The sequence below is a fragment of the Panthera pardus genome, unplaced genomic scaffold (assembly GCF_024362965.1).
Source record: "Panthera pardus isolate Hobbes unplaced genomic scaffold, ASM2436296v1 HiC_scaffold_11, whole genome shotgun sequence".
NCBI lineage: Eukaryota > Metazoa > Chordata > Mammalia > Carnivora > Felidae > Panthera > Panthera pardus.
The window spans coordinates 40,851,078-40,867,831 of NW_026526666.1; the positions used below are offsets into that span (position 1 = coordinate 40,851,078).

Here is a 16,754-nt window from a genome sequence, read left to right on the forward strand (position 1 = left end):
TGCCTTTCTCTTTCATTTCTAAGGGCTCACATGCTTACATTGGAACCAACAGGATAATTCAGGATAACTTAAAGCCCATAACTTTATTCTATCTGCACAATCCTTTCTGCTGTATTCACAGGTTCCGGACATTAGCTGTGCCAATTTTCTCAGAAGAGGGGTACATTTTTTGCTTACCACATATTCTAATTTTTTCTGATACTCTGTAATTAGCATAGTAAGTAAGTAAGGGGTGATTCCAATTAAGGAATAAAATCTGAATGAAGACAAAACTCTGACTACTTGATTCCAGTGTAGCTAGTAATTTTTTTTTTAGGTAAGAGATAATATCTTCTCATTTTAAAGCTTCAACTGCAAACTACTGAGCCATCTCAGCAGTGATCTAGGGACTGAAAATGAGTCATTGTTTTTTGTGAGTTTTGTTTTTGCTTTTAGTGCCCTCTCAGTAGGCTAGTAGAAACCCACCCTTTGTCCATGGCAGAAGCAGATTAACTAGGCCAGTTAATTTAAAGGTAATAAAACTATTTGAAAGGACATAGCAGTTGTAATCATGACACATTCTTAAATGAACCAGATTCCATTTGATGTATATGAAAAATTAAAGCATAGGTCTAAAAGTGCTGTAAGAGAAATTTTCTCATTCTTTTTGGTGAGATCTGACATCAGCATATAGATGGCTTCATCAATTATTGAGAAAAAGACTAAGAAAAGAAAAATGACTGATTGGGATGCTTCATTTTGATGTCTGAATTTGAAGCCCTTGGGTTGAATGTACCTGTAGGTTTAAATCTTTCAGAATTAGCTCATGCTCTCTCCCCAGCTTATCTATGTAAATTTTTTGTTTAAAAAAAAAATAAGGTACTTAAACATTTTTAATGCACTCCATCAAACATCAGAGCATGTGTGCCGGGCTTTGAAGCCACTGCGCGTATCAACGAAGGTAAGAAATAGACCTCCGTATAGATAAATATTCCTTAAGATGAAGCTAGGGGAATGACTTTAAATTTAAAATACTGCTTTCTCTCAAGGGTTAAGTTTTCATGATTTTGAGTGATTTTTTTTTCGCAGCTATTTTCATTCTCTCTATATTCTCAAGTGCGGCAATGAATTTCAGAGTTCTTGTTTGCCACCTAACGTGCTTGTCTTGCTTATTATTCCCAGAAAAGTATTAAGGACTCCTAATTGACAAGCTAAAACTGTTTTTTTTTTAAATTGAAACAAAAAGGATAATGAATGACTCTGTTCAATTGTAGGTCATTAATTAGCCCCTGTGCTTTCATGGAACTCATATTTAGTGATAAATAAAAAGGGAACCACAGCTGATAAAATCACACATTGGTAAACATTAATGATCAAGAGTGTGAATCATTTGAAAGGCACCATTTTCTTAATTAAGGTTCATATTAATGATGTTCCTTGTATTTTAGAGAATCGCTCAAGTATTCAAGTCTGTTATCATGGAGCCAGAATTGCCCATAAACACAGTGCTAGTAGTACCTTTCCAATTATTCAACCTAAAATGCAGTTATTTATCTAGCCTCAAAGTCGTTACTTCTGGAATAATTGCAAACCATTCCTCATGATCAGAAATAACTTTTAATTCTATATAATCTTGGTTTTGGCTTTTGTTTTTATCTTCTCAGACTATTTGTACTTATTTCATAAAACATTCCCTCCTGAAAATATTTTTCCTTGCCATGTAGAATGCAGAGTTTCAACTTAATTTCCACCTCTAAGTAAATAAAGTCATGTGCCTTTGGGTGACACTGATTCTTTAGTTATGGTTTTTTCACTCTATTTAAACATGGATCTAAAGTAGCTTATATATTTATGGATTAAGAGAGAATGCAGGCAGTGTAAAAGCAGCAAATGTAAGTTTTTCGTTACCCCAAATTTGCTGAATATTATAATATGATGGTGGATTTGTCTCTGAGTTTTGTTAAGGAAAAAAACTATTCTTATATTTGGTAAGGAAGACTTTTTCAGGACTACTGTGATAGGTGTCAAAACTATTGCAATAGGGGAGAGAGAGTCAGCTCAATTCTGAATACAATAAATATAGCTGGAGATTTATAGCCAAGGATCAGGTTGTGTGTTGGGGAAAGGAGATGCGTGGGAAATTACTAAGAGCAGATTGCAAGGGTAGGGAGAATTCTTGCTAAATTTACTTAACAGGACTCTTGCTAAAAGGCAGGCCAGTGTGATCAGATACCAAAGTTGGGGGTGGTGAGGAATTTAATTAGATATTGAGAGTGACCAGATATCAAGGGTGGTAGGATTCTCTCTAGGCTGATTTAGCAGGATTCTTGATAAAACTGAACTCTGCAAAGATGGACACTGAAGCCAAATGCTGAGGCCTAGTTGAGAAGAGAGCTCAGAGGAGGCTCACTGAAGTTTGGTCAAGAATTTCGTCAGTGTTCTAATGACTAAGGCAAGGGAAGAACGTGTTTGCATACAGAATTTTCATTGTCCAGAACAGTAGAGAATACTGTCACGGTTTACACTGCCATCGAATTGAACTCAAGCCTGATTTTATCATTTGGGTTTCAGTTTTCAATAAACATACACTGGGAGGCAGTATGTAACAAGGTGGCATTTAAACAGGAGTGGTGAAGGAATTTGCCCTGGCAATTCCTGAAAGCCCGGCAAATACAACCACCCTAGGGCACGCTGGTGGGCTGGAGGAAGGACAGAGAATCCAATGTGAATGTAGTGACGAGATCAAAGGATAAAGATGTAGGACGTGAGAGAAGAAGTATAGTGAGACAAATCTAGAGGCCATTGTGAACTCCTTAGATCTAACTCTGAGTGAGATGAGAAGCCATCAGAAGGTTGTAAATAGAGACATGGTCTGACTTACATTTTAAAGGGATCAGTCTGACTGCTGTAATGTGAGAATAGAAGGCAAAGACAGAAGCTGGGAGACCAATTAGGGGGCTTTTGCAATAGTCCAGATGAGACACAGTGTGGCCTCTCCCAGGAGAGGCACTGCAAAGACAGTAAGTGGTAGTCATATTCTGAATATGCTGTAAAGGTAGAGGAGAAGGGTTTGCTCATGAAGAAGCCTGATCTTCTAGAAGGATGAGGTAACTTTTTTTTTTTTTTTTTTTTTTCTGAGGTGAGGAGATTGAAGCAAAACTAGGTTCTTTGGGGGAAGAAAGGCAGCTTGGTTTTTGACATGTTCAACTCCTGATGCCTACTAGACCTACTGAAGCAGTTGGGTAGGATGTTAAGGATAATATTTTGAGGGGCACCTGGGTGGCTCAGTGAGTCAAGCATCCAACTCTTGATCTCGGCTCAGGTCATGATCTCACTAACCGTGAGACAGAGCCCCACGTCAGGCTCTGACAGCACAGAGCCTGCTTGGGATTCTCTCTCTCCCTCTCTCTCTCTCTCTGCCTCTTGCCCCACTCACACTCTGTCTCCTTCAAAATAAATAAACATTAACAAAAAAAGGATAATATTTTGAGCCATTGGGTCTGATAACCCAAGGAAATGAGTATGTATAGATAGATCTGATGACTGAGACACTGAGTAATCTCTTATTTTCTCTGCGTTGCCTCCTTTGGCTTCACTGGTCATTCAAGATTGGCTTAGAAATCGTATGTTAGTGTGCCATTACCTGTGTTATTTTACACTACTATGCAAACAGTCACTGGGCACTTACTGAATAGTGTTGTACCTATCAATTGACTGGTCATCTCTTCCATTATACTGTAAGTTTCTTACGGAAAAGGCTTAAAAGTGTTCTTTTAAGGGAAGTGGAAGAATAAATTAAAATCCTTTGCATTTAACATAAAATCTAAGTAATATTCAGCCTTGTCTACTTCACTCACCTCTTTTCATACTACCCTTCCCTTTATTTACTACACCCCAGTCCCCTTTGCTAATTCCTTCAGCATATACCATATCCTCAACTCTCTCAAGCCTCATGGGTTCTTTGATCTACTAATGTATTATAACTTATTAAGTCTTGGTTTAAAACTAAATCCTAAGAGAAGTACTTCCTGAACCTTTATCTTAATCCACCCTCGTTTTGTCTCTCCTAATAACCCACATTTGTCACTTGATAGCATTTATCACAGTTTGTAGATTTATAAGTATTTATGTGATAATTTACTATAGAATTGTCTTAATACATTTATGAAAACAAAGGACAATGTCTGTTTTGTTCATTAATATACCCACCTCTCACCACTATCCCAGAGACTTGAGCCCTTTATAAAATGTTTAGAATACATGTAAAAAGCTTCATATATTTGAATTAGTACCAATGAATGTGGATAATATAATCAACATGTTTGTGATTTTATTCATTACGTAAAACTGTAACACCATTTGATAAATATATTTTAATCTGTGTTCTCTTATAATTGGGAAGTATAAAATTATGAAATAGGAATTAGTCTCCTGCTTGTCCAGCAACACCTGGTTTTTATAAGTATGTAAACATTCTCCCTATTGGACACAAAAATGTACTTTCCAGAACTGGATCACCCATAGGGAATAAGTTTACATACTTATAAAATGATGTGGAACAACATTTCAAATATATACGTATTTCTGAGAAGACATAGCAGTATGAGCAACTATTTTTCAAGCCTGTTTTATTGAAAACAGTGTAAGAAACTTTAGTTAATATTATAAATTAGTCACATGGAAAATGTATGCAACTAGAAAACAATTTTTTTGTTAAAGCTATCTCACAACTCTTTGCTGAGATGACGTATTCAATATAAATACTTCATAAAAATTCTTCGAAAATACTCAAACCAACAGTGGTTTGACATATACTATTTATACTAGCCAAATTATAATACTTTTTATTACTTAAAAACATATGCGTACAATTATAGTATTAAATACAGTTGTTTCCAAATTTACTTAAAGAAGCTATAGCTATAAAACCCTAGAAAATATGATGCATCCCTCCTTCATAAGTATAGTCTCCTTACAAACTTAAATATTATGAAATTATCATTTCAGTTAGTTATTTGAGCTAAGATAGGGTGAAACTATCAATTCAATCAATTTTAATATGCTTTCTCTCCCCCTCTACAGTTGCTGAATTCTTTTCTTTGTATCAAAGAATTATTGTACTTGGAATTAATTAATCATATAATTAGAAGTAATAGACATTTGGAAGCAGAAAGAACAGAATAGACCCTCATCCCTCTAAGATTTTCTCTCAAGGACTTCTCCATGGAGAAGTGACTATATGAAATTATCTGACCCATTATTTCATACTGCTATTTATAATAGTAATTAGTAAATTTTGAGAAGTTATACAAAACTTCTTAGAATATAAGGGAAAAAAGCCAATTTTTTCCATAGCTATAAGCTCTTGAAATACTAGTATAAGAATTAGATTAAAATACTGCATTTTGCTATTTTTACAAAATGGCTTTTGAAAAAATGTTTGGATTAATAAAATATATTCAATAAATGATTAATCTACAAATTATTTTTATAATATTTAATATTTTTATTGTTAGTATTCTCATATTAAAGTGGACATACACTAAAAAGTACCCTTAATTTAGTCTTCTGGGACCACAAATATGACCTAAAGGTTTCCAAAAATACGGGAAAGAGGAAACTTTTCATAAGCAGTCACTTTAAAAGGAGTAAAAATTGTGTGCATTCCTTGTAGCCCATAATAAGAAATATAAATAATAGAATGATAAATGTTTATTAATAAAATACATATGCCTTCAGAAACATTTCTTTCATTGATTGATATTTTGAAAGATTCTGAGGTTAAATCTAAGGGAAGGAAATTTCAGCATAAATATTAGGCGACATTGCTAGATGAACCATACAAAAGAAAGTACATTCAAACATTTTCTAGGTATTTGAAGGTGTTTTGTTGGGTTTTCTAATCCCTCTGATATCTTTTTCCAGTTTAAATTTTTAAAAGCTAACAGAATTATCACTAACACTTCTCATCGAAGAAACAGCACACAATTGAATGAAGAAAAATTTGATTTCTCAAATGTTCACAAAGTTTTTCAAACCAAAATTTTACTTAATGTGCATATTAATCTTATTATTGGCAGCAGCTGATAATCATCAATCTGTGGATGTGATCATACATCTGAAGAAGTTTCTTGAACATGTTGTTTTTAATACAGTCTGGCAAATTGTATTACCATTTGTACCAACAATTTTCAGTGATATTATAAAGATCAACCCCAGATCTGTTTCTACCAGAGGGTTTGTACTTTGTAATATACATAAAAGTTCTAAGATTTTCTAGTTTCCATCTTATTTGAAATCTTTACTATTTATTTATTCCTTTTATATGTATCTAATTTACTATGAAAATGGTCTTTTCTTTGAAATTCATTTATTTTCTCAGGTTAATCTCTTGGCTTTTGGATTTATCATATACAAAGTTTTTCGTCACACTGCAGGGTTGAAACCAGAAGTTAGTTGCTATGAGAACATAAGGTAAATGTCTCTTTCACTCTATTTCTTTAGTAGTTAAAAGATTGAGTACCTTAAGGCACAAATAACTCTTGGAAAGGCTATTTTTTAATTTTTTTTATAACTTTCTTCTGCCATATTAAAAAAACTTATTGTCAAATAGCATTTTAAATATGTTTAATAAGACTATAATCACCACAGATTAAATGGTAAGTAAAGCCATCTTTTCTAACATAATCCCCTTTGAAAGAAAAGATGATGGCTGTGTTTTAAGGCAAAAATTGGCCTTAGCGATTTTCTTTGGAAAACATTCCTCAGAGCTTAGTAACTGTGTTTCTTTCTTGTGACTCCTACTTTGCATGCTGCCATGATTTTTCCTTCAACCCTCTCTTTAAAACTGATTTATTGAGACCTCGAAAATGGTTTGTTCAGGAAAAACTGAAGTGTACTATAGGGAACATTAGAAACGACTAACGTTTGTGTTGCTTGGAAACACTCCTGTAGTTTCAATACCTTACACAAGATTTATAGTTAGGATTTAGCAAATGTTTGATCGATTACTTTCTTTTACTCCTCTCCATTCATAGCTTCATGTAGTGTGCTGGTTTTAATAAAGTTGAAAATGACTCATTTTCTGAGGTATACTGCTAAAACATCTTCTGCAGGAGAGAATGATTGGACAAAGAATGAATAAGAAAATAATCATTAGTTCCCTCATTTTCAAAGCAATGTCCTCAGTGAGCAGGATTGAATGTTGTTTTACCAGAAGTCATAGGCAGTAAGTTGAAAATATGTAAGAGTATGTGCATGTATTTTTTTTTTAATTTTTAAGAAAGCGGTATTCTGACATGAATTTATTTTGAGGTAACTGTATTGTAACAGCAGAAAAAAGAATCTAGTTTTATATCTTATGCTTTCTTCTTTACTAAACCTGAAAGGAAAGCAGAACCTTCCTTTGATGTCATGCACATGTACTCACCCAAGTCCACCCGGTATACTTTGCAAGGTTTCTTAGGGAAAATGCTCCCTAACAGATAGATATCTTACCTTCAGGAATTATTACAACATTTGATTTGAAATCAAAGCACATACACTGCAGTATACTAGATAAAAATATTTTAAGATTAAGGGAATTCCAGGACGCTTGGGTGGCTCTCTCGGTTAAGTGGCCAACTTCAGCTCAGGTCATGATCTCACAGTTCTTGAGTTCGAGCCCCGCCTCGGGCTCTGTGCTGACAGCTCAGAGCCTGGAGCCTGCTACACATTCTGTGTCTTCCTCTCTCTCTGCCCCTCCCCTTCTCTTTCTCTCTCTCTCTCTAAAGTAAGTAAACTTTAAAAAAAATTTTTTTTTAAAGATTAAGGAAATTCCTTGAAAAATACCATATTTTAATAGCGTTGCCTTCATTTTGGAAGTGCATCCCTGTCATGGTGCAGTAACATACCCTAAAGGCTGTCCCACGTAACTAGCATGATGTATCAGTTTCAAAATCCTTATTGGTCTTTGCAGAAGATTTCTTAATTGTACCGAAAAGCCATTTCCCACATAATTTGAGGAGTTTAGGGATGTGTTGAGTCTATGTCATTTTCTTAACCGAAACATTTCAAATGTGTTACAGGTCTTGTGCCAGAGGAGCCCTTGCTCTCCTGTTCCTTCTCGGCACCACCTGGATCTTCGGGGTTCTCCATGTCGTGCACGCATCAGTGGTAACAGCTTACCTCTTCACCGTCAGCAATGCTTTCCAGGGGATGTTCATCTTCTTATTCCTGTGTGTCTTATCTAGAAAAGTAAGCCGTTTCTTTTATTATAATTGCGGTCAACCCTATAGCATATTCATGTAGCATCGGCTACCAAATTGATAAAAATTCTTATTCTCATGGATTTGTGCTGTCTTTATTGCCTAATGCAGTACATTTTAGTATCAAAATAATTGGAACATCTATCTGTTCATATGGAAATATGCTTTAAAAAAAACTTGCTCTTAGGAATGTAAACATAGCTTATATTAATTTAAGCATATTCTGACAGATAATGAGAAAATCATACTTTAGAAAACGAAATATAACAATTTAATGTGATTTGAAAATAATTTGATGTGACCATTGCAATTATGTTTAACATTTCTTTTTTTTTTCTTCTTTTTAGATCCAAGAAGAATATTATAGATTGTTCAAAAATGTCCCTTGTTGTTTTGGATGTTTAAGGTAAAAATAGAGAACTATGGATAATTTTTGCTCTACATAAGAAAACCAAGCTGTGGATGGCCAATGTATAAAAATGACTTGAATCAATGATCTAATTATTAATTACTAGATAAGTATTTTAAATCCATTTTTCTGTTTACAGTGTAGAAACTGTAGATAAGATACCATAATTATGTACCATATAGCTATAGTTTGCTTTCCCACATGACATAGTTAGTTATGTCAAAATAGTATTGCAAATATTTGAAAAGTAATTGGTTTCTCAGGAGTGATATCACTGCGCCCAAGGAAAGACTTTCTTTCTAACACAAGAAATATATGAATGTCCTGAAGGAAACCACTGGATTGATATTTTTGTGACTCATGTTGCCTTTGAAACTAGTCCCCTATCACCTTAGTAATGAGCTCTGTTACAGAAAGTGGAATATGAGAGAATGAAGGGGCAGAATGTAAAGCAGTAAATGGGAAATGGCTATTATAACAATGAGATGTATTTTGAGTAAGCTTGTTTTTTTGTAAACTAAATGAGAAATTATAGATGAAATAATTGAATAAACACTTCTTACCATTGCACGAATTTTTCTGAACTTAAATTTAGACTAAAACAACTTAGACCTTTTCTATATTTATTTTCTTTCCTAATATTCGAAAAAACCCCATAAAACTTTACAAATGAAAAGGCAGGCAATTATGTTCTGGTTTTTGGGTTAACATCATAAGGAGGTATGTGCTGTTTCCATACTAATTTCATAGATTATAACTTCAAATCTTTAATCAGAAATACATAAATGTGTCAAACTATAATATTTTTCATGGCTGTAAATGTAAAAATAGTGTATATAAAAATTGAAGTATTCTCTTCTATAACCTTTCAGTGTAGTGAATAATATTGGATCTCATTAGGCTAGTATACTTGAGTTCTTTATTTCTTTTAATTTTGGAAATATTATAGTTCACATGACAATATTCCCTTTTAACTTACTATTTTTAAAAGGGCATTGTAAATATGAAAGTATTCAGAAAGTGAATTGCCATTTTTTTCTGTTCAGAAAAGTACACATTTAAAAATGTTATTTATAACAAAGGAATCACTGAGAACTGTAGAAATGTTCACAGTGGATATATTTTCTGACAGTTTTCTACTATCTATTAAAGCATATCTGCTTAAATGTATGGTTTCTATCTATCCTCAAATCTTCTCATTAAAATGTGGAAGCAGGGATTTTATTTCAAAAATATGTAATTGTCTGCACCTGCCTGTAGAAGTATGCCAACACACTAAATGTTGTGATTTTAATTTCTCCAGCTTTTAAAATGAAGTCTGTCAAAACTTGCTCTAACAAATAAAATGTTATCTAAATGAATACAGCTACTGTTTGCTGAGTCATTTTCTCAAGAAAGATGAGCTACCTGCCAATATGTCCCTACACATTTTTAGAGAATCCATGATAAATTTTCATTATATCTTCTGATCTCTTATATGCTAAGCCTGTGACCTATTATTACCATTGTCATTATAGAACAGGGTTATAAGCATGTGATATTGAAAAACTAATCTGTTCAATCGATACATACGAATGATGTATGGCAGGCAGAATAATAGCTCTCCCAATACTCTCACACCCTAATCTTCAGAATCTGTGGCCACTATGTTAGGTTACATGGAGAGAAGAATTAAGATCGCTAATCAGCTGACCTTGACATGGGGACATCATCCTGGATTATCTAGGTGGGCCCAGTGTCACCACAAGCGTCCTTGTGAATGAGAAAGGGAGAAAGGAGAGCACGAGAGAGTGACACAGCCGGAGATGGCTTGACCAGCTGTTGCTGGCTTTGAAGACTTCTGAAGTCTACAAATGAAGGAAACTTCACAGCCTCTAGAAGCTGAAAAAGACAAGGAAACAGATTCTTCCCTAGAGCCTCTAAAAGGAAGTAGATGTGCTGATACCTTTTAGCTTATTTTAGCCCAGGCTGACCTATTTTGGACTTCTAACCTCCAGAACTGTAAGATAATAAAGGTATATTGTTTAAGCCACCAAGTTTGTTGAAAATTTGTCACAAGTTTATTGATAATTTTTGATAATTTGTTATAGCTACCATAGGGAATATTATGGAAATATGTATAACATCTTTAGAGATAATCAACTATTCATATCATTAGGACAAACCTTGACTCTAGTGTCTTGTTTTTATCAACCGTCCCTTAGATATTATTGGATAAAGCTTGTATTCTTTAGCATACTGTTCAAACCTCCTTAGGAGCCTCCTGGGTGGCTTCTGAAACAGCCCCCATATGTGGAGGACAGGGTGAGACCGAAGAAAGAGGCAGGCCACTCCAGATTGGTACAAGGCAGGTTCAATAAGCAAGAAAATTTGTCTTATGGGATTTGTCTTAGGTTGCCACAAATAAGTAGATCTTTACACCCACCCATCAAATCTTAAAAGTTTATATAGAGTGGCGCCTGGGTGGCTCAGTCGGTTAAGCGGCCGACTTCGGCTCAGGTCATGATCTCGCGGTCCGTGAGTTCGAGCCCCGCGTCGGGCTCTGTGCTGACAGCTCAGAGCCTGGAAACTGTTTCAGATTCTGTGTCTCCCTCTCTCTGACCCTCCCCTATTCATGCTCTGTCTCTCTCTGTCTCAAAAATAAACATTAAAAAAAAGTTAAAAAAAAAAGTTTATATAGAGACTGTCACATATACCATCCAGATGGTCTCAATGCCACATTCCAATCTCAAGACTGCATTGTTGGGGTATCTTCTTGGAGCACTGAAGACAAGCAGGATGTACATTCCAAGGACAGTGAAGGGGTGAGGAGCCTCCAAGTGCCCATGTCCAGCTTGCAGGTCAACCACATGTCAAGTCTTCTTGATGACCTCCTCCAACAATAAGATTTCAGACCTTTCAGTTTTTACTTTTTTCCCTCTGAAAATTTCTTTAGTCACACCAAACTGTTTCTTTTTCCCAAAACTTACCATGAGTTACCAAATTCCCAATTCCTAGAATTTCCTCCTTGTGAACATCATTACTCTGACAAACATTATTTATCCCTAATGTATCTTTACATGTATCTTGAACGTATCTTCTCTATGAAGCCTTCCTGGATTCATGCGAGGAATTAATCACTTCCACTTTTGTGTCAGCACTTTCTCTAGTACTTATCCTATTTTAATATTCATTACATTGTATTGCAATTGTTTAGACCAAACTCAGGACATTCATTGTGCCTACTTTTGTTCTTCATTGAGGACAGGAACCTTTTCTCCTTTTTGCTTCATGAATCAGTGTTACTGCCCTCTGCTGCCTTGTGATCATATGACTGATATAAGAGAGTCTGGACCCTCTGAATAGTCTGGCCTTTTGCTTTAGTATTCCACCTGGAAGCCCATTCAGTGAACTGGCTTTCTCAGGTAAAGCCCTCGATGCTTGTCTCTGTTAGAGTGTTCAGGGGAAGATATGGCCCAGCAATCTCAAATTGGTGAGGTACAGCAGGCAGAAGGATTAGGCTACCAGTGTAGACGTGAGCTCAGAATATGGCTTTACCTCAGTTTTTCCAGGAAAGATCTTCTTTGGGGATTTGTAAGGAGCTTGCCAAACTGCTAATAAAGTAGTGATTTATTTTCCATTTGGCTGTTATTCCTCATGTAACACTCACTTCCTTGTTTGATGGTGAGTGAGGTAAATATTAGGATTTTAGATTCAATTTCCTCAACCTCTAAAACGCATCACAAGTTTTGTCATATTAATTTACAAACTCTTCTTTACTTGATAAATATACGGGAATGAGACAAGGTTATAGGATTCAGTCAAAGAATTTGATACTTTAAGGTTGGCTTCAAACAATGAGAAGAATGGACACCAAAGAAGTATAAGATAAATTCCCCATGAAAATTTGCTATTAACTGGATATAATAATGTCCCAATTGTAAAAAAAAAAAAAAAAAAAAAAAAAAAAAAAGTTGCTTGACTGATTACACTGTATATAAATAAATATATTTACACACAATAGAAATATATTTATATAAATGTATCTATACACAATATAACAATTAGGAAAAGTGTTTTAAAAAAATCTATCAGCAAGTACTCCACAATCTACACGCTAGACATAACCAACAAAGAGTACTTAATAATTTGATAACATCATCTCTTTAGTCCCTTTCAATTCAATGCCACTTCCCTAAAGTTAGACAATAACTCTGCATTACCAACATCATTCTCTAATTTCTCCAACATGAAATCTTTGAAGAAAACACAAATTATGGTTCCAGAAAGAGTACCCTTGTTCAGGTTTTTACTTTACCTGGAATGTCTACTCCCATGAGAATTCCACACGTCATTCAAAATCTCCCTCCACGAAGCCTCTCTGATCAATTTGGTCCTTGTCGATTTCCCCAATCTACTACAGCTATACCACATAGAGAGTGTACAAGATAACATAATACTTGATAGGAGTCATTGTGAAATTGTCACGCAGTGTTCAAACTTAAAACTTCTAGGTTTTAAAAGACAGCTAGGAGAGAAATCACTTAGAAAAGGCATTTAAAGGAGGAAAAAATTATTTCTCCCCAAAACTTGCTACAGTTTTCAATTATTGCATTGCATGATCTCATTTAATTTTCACAGTAACATATGCAATTCTATCTTCATTTTTCAATGTGAACAGTACTTGATATCACAGAGCTGGGAACTTGCAAAGTTCATGTTCAAACTGAAAGCCCAGCTCGTTCTGCTCCCTCGTGTGAACTCAGGAACTTGCTCATATTCTCGGATAGGAGGGTCCACCATTCCATGGCCATAAACTCATATAGTATGAGGACTGTATTCCTGTTTATAATTATGTTCTCTTGGGTGACGACATGCTTTTTTAACATGGCATTTTGATATGTCTTTTCTATATGCATGTGCAATTTGAAATGCACACAGCACACGTTTTAAGGTGAAATGCTTTTCTTCTTTTCTCTTTGCTTGATTGCCACTTCCTTGCACATTTATTTCTATCTCTCATCCCCACTCACACCCTCAGCTAGGCAATTCACTTTAATTACCTGTTACATATTCTTCCATATTGTTCTTCCTGTTTATATCATCATATTCAAATCATTAATATGAGATTACATTATAAAAACATCTCTTCTACCTATTTTTCTCACTTGGGAAGCTAACAGGTATAGCTCACTCTTTTTGGGTGACTAAATAATATTCAGTATTGAGGATGGACCATAAATTGTACAGCTGATGTGCAATTTGGACTAATACAGTAATACATTAGAAGACTTCAGTATCTTTCAGAAGTAATGTTCTCTATGCTGTATGCCTTGGTTTTGTTGACGAAAATACCAAATGCCAACAGCCATCTTTTTTCCTCTGATAGATGTGGGCTTGTGTTGATAAGACAAAACACTGTAACCCTTTCTTTGATGTAGAGGTTCCTTGTTATTTCTTGTAAGTATTCAGTGAAACCGTACCATGGATTTGAGATCCACAAATCTCCTTGAGCATTATAAGCGAAAAGGATTTGAATCATTTACCCTAGACTGAAGGCTTGAGCAAGCGTTAAGATGAGTAGGCAATCTGAAAGTACGGGGCATTCTACTTGGTGTTTCATTCAGACGTGACGCACCACAGGTGCGTGTGGTGGTTGTGATTAATATAAAATGAGAGGGTTGGTTTGGCGTCAGTCGATCTGTTCCGGTACCAATGTGCCGTGATTCTGATTCCAACCCCCCATTTGGAAGCATCGTAAATACTAAAATCTATAATGTATATTACCATTTTACGCACTCAAACATAAGGGAAAAAAATCATAGGTTTCTTTCAAAATTGTCCTAAAGAAACGTGGTTTCGTTTCCTGTTGGGCTGCAATTTGCCATATATCAGAATCCAAGGGCCAGGCTGTTCAACCTGAAAATGATTATTTTCTTTCTTTTCGTTAATGTATCGGAAGTGGATCTAAAAGAACCTCCAGTATGCAGGGGGGCTAATTATCCTGGCAGTCAGTTAAGCTTTGGAAGTTTTAGGTGATAAGAACAGAGCCCTAAAAAGGACTCCCTGCCTGCTGCGAAGAAAGAAACCTGTGCTGCCATCCCTGAAAATATTGTTCAAATTACCCTAAAATTCTTCTGGTTTTCTGTGCATCCTGGCTCCTGGAGAGCGCACTGTTCCAGCGAGGTCATTTACTCTGTCACTTCAGCCTGCTCGGCGATCATGACAACTACATCTTTCACTCAATCTTATGTAGGAGGCTTTTCTGCCAGACCTTATGCGACCTGAGTGGGGAAGGTAATTATACAAAGCAACACTGTTTCTTGTGCCACCCGTCTCCTCTGTAGAACCACCTCAGTGCTCCCCAATTTGATCTTCCCACTCAGATCAATTTCTCAGATTCCGCTAAAGGAATGCATAAGTAAACAGCCACCTTCACGTCCCAGGACTTAACGTGCAGAGAGGCACGGCAGTGTCGCCGATACTGGCACCAGACTCCACAGGCTGGTTGCCAGGGCTAGAGTTCTATTTCTACCTCCAGTGACATAGGATCTTGGGCAAGTTACAGCCATGTGTTTTAGTTTTTCATCTCAGAAATGGAGATAAGGACAGTACCTGTCTTATAACGCCGTTGTGAGAATTGTATCGCTTAATATATGGAAGATAATGACTACAGTGTTTGGCATATAGCAAGTGACATTGAAGGATTAGCTATTAGTATTATAACCTGGGTGAACAGCTCTTGATTGTGCACCTACTAGGTGCCAGCAGCGGTTCTAGGTGTGTGGTAGAATTCACTGGTAAAACCCAACTAATAAAAAATAGACATAAATCTCTTGTTCAGCGTGCGGATTTCTACAGTACTGATTGATCAGCCAGTTGCATCTGAAACAGCAAGGAAACAGTAAAAATAAAAATCGGTAATGATAAAGTTACTGTCTCTAGTTTCTACCACCTCCTTATTTGCCTTCTCAACTCCCACCCTGCCCCATTGAAAACCTCCAACCTCGAATTTCACTGCCATGCTCTGTGAGGCTGGTAGGATGGCGGAGAGAATTTCTAAGGCTTAATGTTATTGACCCGTATCTTTGAAGTAGGGGTGCAGCCCAGGCCTCACACTGCTCTCTACATGTAAAATCTCTGCCCCTCTGGGGCTAATGTCCTACAGTTGGATTAAAATAGCTTTCCTGTGCAAAGGTACGTCAATATATTTTTACTTAAATATAGATAGTATTAGCATTTACTTGAACTTGAAAAGTATAATCTCTTTAAACAGTGCACATAAGCTGGGGCGCCTGGGTGGCTCAGTCGGTTAAGCGTCCGACTTCGGCTCAGGTCACGATCTCACTGTCCGTGAGTTCGAGCCCCGCGTCCCGCTCTGTGCCGACCGCTCAGAGCCTGGAGCCTGTTTCAGATTCTGTGTCTCCCTCTCTCTCTGACCCTCCCCTGTTCATGCTCTGTCTCTGTCTGTCTCAAAAATAAATAAACGTTAAAAAAAAAATAAAAAAAAAACAACAGTGTACATAAGCAAAGATAATTTGGTATTCTCAGCTTTCCATATATCCCTTCAGATGAGAGAGAAAAAATTTTGGCATTATTTGGATACTTCGTGTTCTTTGTTCAGGACACTTTTGTAGTCATTTCGTTTGCTCTTGCTGAACGTAAAACCATAGAAACCATGTTCCTTAAAACACAGTCTTGATTTCTTTAGAGGCAAAAGCAAATGAGCTATTTTAATACTTGAGAAAAACAATAATACAGGAATTTTCAGTGGGAAAGGAGAAATGTTCTTTAATAAATGTCTGTTAGTCATAGGTAAGATGCATTTGTTTTTACATATTATTCATTATTGTTTCCTGAAAAAATAAGATGTATTTGTTTTTACATAAAGGTGATTTCTAGTTTCCATATTTAGTAAACCAGATTTTGAAAATTTTGAGATAAAGGAATTAAGAATTCTATTAGTAAATTTAGGGATTCAGACATTTTGTTTTATCTGTCTCCCTCATCTGCGTACCTCATCGTTCTGATAAACAGAGCCTCAGAGTTCAGAAACATAGTTTTTATTCTTCTATGTGCTAAAGCATAAGACATGTTTAGTATTGTGTGATTTTTTTTTTTACCAAGTAGATTTGCATGCA

The 16,754-nt window shown here is 35.8% G+C and overlaps 1 protein-coding gene across 3 annotated transcripts in view; it reads left to right on the forward strand.

The window, feature by feature from the left end:
• The window catches only part of ADGRL4 (adhesion G protein-coupled receptor L4), a 110,311-nt gene extending 100,316 nt beyond the window's left edge, over positions 1 to 9,995 (forward strand). For 2 of the 3 annotated variants that reach the window (XM_019413914.2, XM_019413915.2), the window contains 3 exons: positions 6,362 to 6,453; positions 8,046 to 8,214; positions 8,573 to 9,995. In XM_019413914.2, coding sequence (XP_019269459.1) covers positions 6,362 to 6,453; positions 8,046 to 8,214; positions 8,573 to 8,635 — 324 coding nt within the window. In that variant the 3' untranslated portion in view covers positions 8,636 to 9,995. The remainder of the gene's footprint in view (positions 1 to 6,361; positions 6,454 to 8,045; positions 8,215 to 8,572) is intronic. The other variant, XM_019413917.2, reaches the window with a different exon arrangement.
• The last annotated feature ends 6,759 nt before the right edge of the window (positions 9,996 to 16,754 follow it).